This window comes from Clupea harengus, chromosome 11, assembly GCF_900700415.2.
Source record: "Clupea harengus chromosome 11, Ch_v2.0.2, whole genome shotgun sequence".
NCBI classification, from domain to species: domain Eukaryota; kingdom Metazoa; phylum Chordata; class Actinopteri; order Clupeiformes; family Clupeidae; genus Clupea; species Clupea harengus.
The window spans coordinates 22,980,429-22,988,773 of NC_045162.1; the positions used below are offsets into that span (position 1 = coordinate 22,980,429).

The 8,345-nt window shown below is 44.7% G+C and overlaps 1 protein-coding gene across 1 annotated transcript in view; it reads right to left on the bottom strand.

Annotated features, from left to right (window-relative positions):
- Positions 1-8,075, bottom strand: part of prkcg (protein kinase C, gamma) — a 14,191-nt gene extending 6,116 nt beyond the window's left edge. The window contains exons 1-7 of the mRNA XM_031576656.1: positions 7,964-8,075; positions 7,506-7,634; positions 5,552-5,708; positions 5,110-5,311; positions 4,602-4,838; positions 1,898-2,071; positions 322-413 (exon numbers count right to left, since the gene is read on the bottom strand). Of these exons, the coding sequence (XP_031432516.1) occupies positions 322-413; positions 1,898-2,071; positions 4,602-4,838; positions 5,110-5,311; positions 5,552-5,708; positions 7,506-7,634; positions 7,964-7,976 (1,004 nt within the window). The 5' untranslated portion in view covers positions 7,977-8,075. The remainder of the gene's footprint in view (positions 1-321; positions 414-1,897; positions 2,072-4,601; positions 4,839-5,109; positions 5,312-5,551; positions 5,709-7,505; positions 7,635-7,963) is intronic.
- Positions 8,076-8,345: the final 270 nt, after the last annotated feature.

Genomic DNA, 8,345 nt, shown 5'->3' on the forward strand with positions numbered 1-8,345 from the left:
TACATTGCATTTTTACTTTCATTAAAGACCTTAAATGTATGTATACATTGTTGGGTTTAGCACTGATAAGGAATTCAGGGTAGCATGAAAGGTTTAGCAAATAAATGTCAATTTTGTATTTTTTAATATGCTGGAGTTAAACTGCCTGAAAGAGAGGAACAAGCCAAAAGAAGGGGGGCTCGAAGCAATGGAGAGAGGAGGGTAGAAATAAAAGATTGTCAAACTGTATTTTTCAATGATAAAGAAAATGTCCATTTTTCTGAGCTAGACTTTTAAGGATGTTAATATGATTAGGGGGTAGAGTTTGCCTATTGTACTCACGCAGCATGAGGCTCCTTGAACTTGCCCACAATCTGGATGTGAAACATCAGGTCACCTCCATTCACATACTCCATCACATAATACAGGCGCTCCTGCACATCAAACACCAATAATCAGCTCTCACTGACAGTCAGTGGCAATCACTATTAAATGCTGTCATACCCTTATGATCCTGTAACTCATTTCTAACAATGGACATGGTGCAAAACACCAATCTACTGTCCATGACTGGCTCCCATTCAAATATCAACCAATCAATGGCCGAGCTATTTATAGCTATCCATTCTGTCACTGGGTTTCTTACAACTAAGAGAGAGAGAGAGAGGTGCAACATGGCTAGCTCCTAATCAATATTCCATATCGGAATCACAGATACAAACACATGCACACACAGACACAGACACACACACACACACACACACACACACACACACACACACACACATTCACACACACACATACACTAGGTGAAGCTGGGTCAAACAAGCACATTACAAGATGTGGATGTGGAAACATTGGAAGGAATATTGATGCCATCTGAGCGCTAGGTTTCCCTAGCACATAGCCCACCGTCATGGAATAATCACAACACACATGACAATAGGTCACAAAGAGAGAAAAGGTCACAAGGATACCCTTATGACCCGACCTGAACTGGTGTGAGTGTGAGGATGTGTCTGGGTGCGTAAACACACACACAGAGCAAAGGAAATACTGGAGGCGAATTAAATCACAAGGAGGGGAAACAAAACCAGACAATTCTTACACCACAGGACTTACAAACACATTTCACTGCTTTTCTCTCGCTCTCTCATACACACACAGACACACACACAGACACACACACAGACACACACACACACACACACACACACACACACACACACATTCACAGACACAGACACACCCACACACCCACACCCACACACACACACACACACACACACACACACACACACACACACACACACACACACACACACACACATTCACAGACACAGACACACCCACACCCACACACGCACACACACAGTACATTATGTAATCCCCCCTAGTCAAAATTAAAAAGCAATCTGTTCTTGTTAAGTAACCCCTCCCCCTCAGGAGAAGTAACGACCTTGTAAAGAGTACAAAGCTAATTCATTTATTTATTAATTTAAGCTCATATCTAGGTCAGACCCAGTGCAGTATAATTAAGCTCAAAACATAAAACTAAACGTTTAAATATTGCATTGACATGATCTAACCACCATTGCTTGCATCTCACATGCTTACCCATGACTGTAAACACACAGATGTCTTGGGCCTAAAATTGAGACCTCTGAGTTATACTGTAACATATGACTTACAAGCTATGAAGCTTGACTTAGCATCCTGTGCACACTGACCTCATATTCATCATGGGTTGTAGTGAAACCTCAATTAAGCATTAACAATCAAAGTAATCCTATGTTGACTCAGTGATTCTAGTCAGTCAGCGTAGTAGTGACATACACTACTGCTGTTATTGAGGATGATGTGTCCTGTGCACTATTCACTTTCACACTCAGTCAGTGATACACACACGCAGTCTCACCTCGGTCTGGAAGGCGCAGTAGAGTGCGGTGAGGAAGTGAGGTCTGCCGGTGAGCGCCAGGACCCTCCGCTCCACCAGGGCGCTCTCGGTGTCCTCATCCTGGAAGAGCACGTCCTTCTTCAGCACCTTCACCGCAAACAGGCGCTCAGAGCCACGCTCCTCAGCCAGTAACACCTGGGAACCGGCACAAACCAGGACTGACTTAACATGGCCCTTCTGCCATGGTCAGGGGAGACCCAAACAACGCTATGTGTCTGTAGAACTGGACTAATGCTCTCAACTAAGAGAGATAATACATCCACAAATTCACAATAATAACATAGCAAGTAGAGAGAGAGATTTTGCCATGACTTTATATTTCATAATGTATAGAAATGTATGGAAAAGCTGATCATGTGAAGTCTCAAGTGAGAATCTGTGAATAGATTATCATAGTTCTATTTTTTATTTTAAAGTATATAAGGAGAGGTTTCTATCAAGAAGTTGGTTTCTGGTTACAGTAGCTCACAGTGATGAAAATGACAAATGTTACCTTGCTATTATAATTACCAAGGGCAGTATTATTGGTTTGTTTAGAAGGCAGGACCTACAGTATATAACTTATCCCTGACTGATTTTTACAGGGACATCTCTAGGCTATGCAGGAGAGAAATGCGTGTTGTGAGGTGAGAGAACAAATACTTCATGAGGAGAGAGGAATGGAAGACTAACGGAGCAATGGACAAATGTAGCGAGACACACGGATGAGTGGACATCTTGTGAGTTATACAGTTTATACAGGGAGCATGGACTCATTAACTATCAGCCAATACACTGAGTTGCACACACACACAGCCATCACATAGAGCTGCACACTCACACACACACACACACACATAAACACACGCACACACACACACAGACACACACACACACACACACACACACATATATAAACACACACACACACACACACACACACACACACATAAACACACGCACACACAGACACACACACACACACATATAAACACACACACACACACACACACACAAATCAAGGACACACATTCTAGTCTTTTCACAGATGAGTGACTGCTGAGTCCTTTGTTTGATGTTGTGGTCAGCTAACTATAGACTCGTTCATTCTATCTTCCTCACCAATTTAGTCTTGTCTTCTTACACTCCCCCACCGCTCTCTCCCTCATCCCCTAGCTGTCGCTCTCTCATCTCCTCAACAACCTTCACTAATCCCTCTTTTTCTTGACAAATCTCCCCTTAAAGACGTTTTTCTTCCCTTTCTGCTTTTTTTTTCACAGTTTTCCCTCTGTCTCCTTTTCTATCCCAAATCTCCTTCTGCTTTAATCTCATCCCTCGCTCCCTCTCGTCGTTTACTGTACGTATGTTAGCAGGCCCTCAGGTTTGCACTGTCTGCTGAGCATCACCCACCGGCTTATATAATAGGCAACCGCAGTGACTTCATTCCTTTTATTAGGCTTCACATTCTATCCACTATACTGACTCTGTCTTTCTGTCCCTCACACAGGCAGCCACTAGCGGCTCATGTTATTCAGGGCCAACAAAAGCAACTTCCTGCATCAAACAAAAGACAGAAGCATGCAGAGAAATACTCACATCCACGTGTGCGTATACTCATCTGTATGTATGTACATGCATGCACACCCAGACAGATGTACATAGACGTGCACACACGCGCGCGGCTCATAGCCTTGGCTGACTGGTAAGGAACAGTAAATAATTCAGTTATACACTTGCCAAAACCTATTCTGTCAATAATGGTAATGATTTGTGCGGAATAGGAACGATCAGTGCCTTTGCTGAAGGACATCTGCTGGTGCTCACACATATCAGACAGTGAGGGAGAAAGACTTCAAACACACCATGTCAATAAACAGACTTACAGCTTCTTTTTTTTAATTGCTTGAAAGCAATACATTATTCATGTGTTCAAAACAGCCGACACAACATCCAACATCATCTGCACTAAGAAGACTATTGCCGTCTACCACGAAAATCATTTCTTCAAAAAGAACACGTTTCAGTAAATGTGCTGAGAAACGAGAATGAGATTAAAAGAAAGCGGGAGAGGGAAAGCCAAGCCTGTAGAAGGTGGCTACTGATGTATTCCTGATTAGAGAAGCTCTGCTGCTGGTGCCAGCTGAATTCTTTATTTATATGTTTGTTTTGGAATATCATTTGTGAGTGAAAAATCATTCCACCTTATTACCGTGTCTTTCTAGGTTGCGCCCAGAACGGACATTCGATTCAGATCTGATGTGTTTGTTATTAGCTACTGTACACCTCTTTCATTCCTCCACCCCCTTTTCACTTCACTTCTTATCGATTTTGACCTTTGTAAAAAAGAAACTTGACCTTAAAGGCTCCACACTTTTTCACTAGTGTGAACATTATTTTGCCAATGTGAGCAATATTTCTTCAACTTTTCTTGCAAAAAATAAAACTTTTTTTCTGTCATCTGCTATTGCAGGCTCAGAGTATAATGACATGTCTTACTGAGTCACAAATACATACAGATACCACAGTGTGGGTGGAATAAAGCCATATCTCCTATCTCCCTCGCTGCCTGCTCCTCTTCTTGCAGCAGGTGTGCCAGACTCCTCGCCTAATCTCTGCGCTGCAGATGAGGGTTGTGCTGGCAGGCAGCGCTGCGCTGCGCTAATCTGGTTAAGCTCTCCGACGTTACCTTTCCAAAGCTGCCCTTCCCCAGCACCATCAGGAAGTTGAAGTCCTGCAGGGACATGCCAGCCTTGCCCACGGGGAGCGCCGGCGGGCACGGGGCGACTGGGATGGCAACAGGGGAGATGGAGACTGAGACGGAGACGGGGGCCGGCGTAGCCACGGGCACCGGCACAGGCACGGCTGAGGGCACAGTCACTGGGGTCGGAGAGGGGAGAATGGGAGGCACGTCAGGAACAGGCTCCTGCGGGGGGAGGGGAGGAAAAGAAGGAGCAAAGAAGAAAAAGGAGACGGGGGAAAAGAAGCGGTCACTTGAAGTGACTGGAGGAATGCTGTTGCCACCAAGTGGCGTAACTGTGCAACTAGAGTATTTAATACGAAACTGGAGCCATCGCAGGTGGACACAGAGGTAATAAAACCATTTCCCAGTTGACACCATAGAATAAATATGACATACATTATAGTCCTTTTCCCATTACACATGACACATAATCTAATTTAAAGCGGTCGGTCACCTCTAGGTCAGGGTCAGGAACGGGGATGTTGTAGTACTCTCCCTCATCCTGGTGGAGTAGCTTAAACCAGCCACTGACGGAACGGCGGAATATCTCACTGACACCAAATGACAGCGCTCCCATAAAGTCATTCCGAGATGTGCGATCCCAATCCCACACCTCTAGAGACAGGCGCCGGTCCCACTGCCGTCCTCGCACAGAGCTGCCAGCGAGTCCAAGGAAGTGAGAGAAGGACATGAGGGAGAAAAGAAGAGGCTTGATGTCCCACCTGTGTTATTCATAAGTATATAGTACATACTATACACACATATAGTTCTCAGGTTACCTGCTACAGTATGCTACATCTCTTTCATACTCAAAAATAGATCAAAAGGGTCGTCCTACACTAACACACTTTTTTCATGTACTTTGGAGCGCCAACTAAGGTCATCGAGAGACTCACAAGGTGAAGCTTTCATTCCACACAGGGTTGAGAGTGGAGCGCATGGTCCTGGTTTTCTGTTTGCTTTGGCTCTTGGGGTCAGGGATCAGTTTGAGCTTCACGTAGGGGTCAGACAGGCCGTTGGGGTCCATAGGGATGAGGTTACGAGCCTCACGGACTGAAACACAACCAGCAAATACAAACACATCTGTGTGTCTGTGTGCCTGTGTGTACTTGTGTGCCTGTGTGTACTTGTGTGTACTTGTGTGTCTGTGTGTACTTGTGTGTCTGTGTGTACTTGTGTATCTGTGTGTACTTGTGTATCTGTGTGTACTTGTGTGTCTGTGTGTACTTGTGTGTCTGTGTGCCTGTGTGTACTTGTGTGTCTGTGTGTACTTGTGTGTCTGTGTCTACTTGTGTGTCTGTGTGTACTTGTGTATCTGTGTGTACTTGTGTATCTGTGTGTACTTGTGTGTCTGTGTGTACTTGTGTGTCTGTGTGCCTGTGTGTACTTGTGTGTCTGTGTGTACTTGTGTGTCTGTGTCTACTTGTGTGTCTGTGTCTACTTGTGTGTCTGTGTGCCTGTGTGTACTTGTGTGCCTGTGTGTACTTGTGTGCCTGTGTGTACTTGTGTGTCTGTGTGTACTTGTGTGCCTGTGTGTACTTGTGTGTACTTGTGTGCCTGTGTGTACTTGTGTGCCTGTGTGTACTTGTGTGTACTTGTGTGCCTGTGTGTACTTGTGTGCCTGTGTGTACTTGTGTGTACTTGTGTGTCTGTGTGTCTGTGTGTACTTGTGTGCCTGTGTGTACTTGTGTGTACTTGTGTGTCTGTGTGTACTTGTGTGTCTGTGTGTACTTGTGTATCTGTGTGTACTTGTGTGCCTGTGTGTACTTGTGTATCTGTGTGTACTTGTGTGTCTGTGTGTCTGTGTGCCTGTGTGTACTTGTGTATCTGTGTGTACTTGTGTGTCTGTGTGCCTGTGTGTACTTGTGTGCCTGTGTGTACTTGTGTGTCTGTGTGTACTTGTGTGTCTGTGTGTACTTGTGTGTCTGTGTGTACTTGTGTGCCTGTGTGTACTTGTGTGTCTGTGTTTACTTGTGTGTCTGTGTGCCTGTGTGTACTTGTGTGTCTGTGTGTACTTGTGTGTACTTGTGTGCCTGTGTGTACTTGTGTGCCTGTGTGCCTGTGTGTACTTGTGTGTCTGTGTATCTGTGTGTACTTGTGTGTCTGTGTCTCTGTGTGTACTTGTGTGTCTGTGTGTCTGTGTGTACTTGTGTGCCTGTGTGTACTATGGAGGTGAAAGATAGAAAGACAGTGACAGAGAGAGAGAGAGAGAGAGAGAGAGCAAGAGAGAGAGAAAGAAGGACACAGAACTGAAATAACATTTGGAATGCAGTGTAACAACTGTGAGAGACATGTTGAATCATGGATAGACTCATAGATTTCACATTCATTTTTTGTCTCTGTGTGTTTGGGAGATGAATGTTTCATGTATGTATGTATGTATGTATGTATGGATGGATCGATAGATGCCTCAGAATCTCTGGGTAGCGGTGAGGGTGACCATGCATGGACTTCCTTGACTGAATAATTTGAATTTCTTGCTGAAACCTTCAAATGATTTTCAACTGCTCTACCATTCTCCCTCCCTCTCTCTCTCTCTCTCTCTCTCTCTATATATATATATATATATATCTGTATCACACACACACTCTCACTTCTCTCTCAGTATGTCTGTCTGCTTTGTGTCACAGACAGGTAAAACTCTTTAAAGTGATATCATCTCCACTCCCATACATCCTCTAAAACAGAAACACTGATTATTTCAAACTCATCCATGTGTATATATTCCCAATATTATCTGGCCTTTCACTGATATATATCCAGTAAAACCTCCTATCCTCTCCTCCCTCCTGCCCCTCCCTCCCGTGGGTAGAGGATGTAGAGGATGTGGAGCTCCGCCTCTCTCCTCACCTGTGACATACATGTCCTCCCTCTCTATGCGCGCGGTGATGTGGATCCGCCCCCTCTTCTCTGTGTGGTCGTGGCCACAGAGGCTGGGAACACTGCTCTGACAGCGCTTGTGAACGTTCATTTCACAGCCTCACAAACATACACACACACACACACACACACACACACACACACACACACACACACACACAAACACACACACAAACACAAACACACACACACACACACAAACACAAACACACACACACACACACACACACACAAATATTATACACACAGGCTTATGGTTGCATGACACTTCAGATTTTTCTAGAAAATGTAATCATCTTAAAACTCACTCAATATATCAATGTATAAATCATTAATTTCCACAATTCAACACACAGAAAGAGAGTGTGTGAGAGAGAGAGAGAGAGAGAGAGAGAGAGAGAGAGAGAGAGAGAGAGAGAGAGACTCACAGGAGCATTTCATGCCCTGGTGTATGAGCCCATAGAGCAGTGAGCCACAGTGGTCACAGAAGGTGGGGCTGGAGTACGTCTGCAGCTTGAACTTGTGTTTGCTCTTCACATCCTACAGGCCCCCGTAGGGGACACACACACACACACACATGCATTAGTAAGGAAGCCACACTGGCATCTGGAAGGAGTCAGAAATAACGAGTAAGTGGGGAGGGTGTAGATTCAGCTCTCAGAAATTCAGAGAGTTGGATGGAACACACAAGAGGAAATGAATGTGTCTGTGTGTGTGTGTGTGTGTGTGTGTGTGTGTGTGTGTCTGTGCAGTGGGAGAAGGAGAGTGGATGATTGAGAGAGAACAAGCGAGAGAGACAGAGAGAGAGAG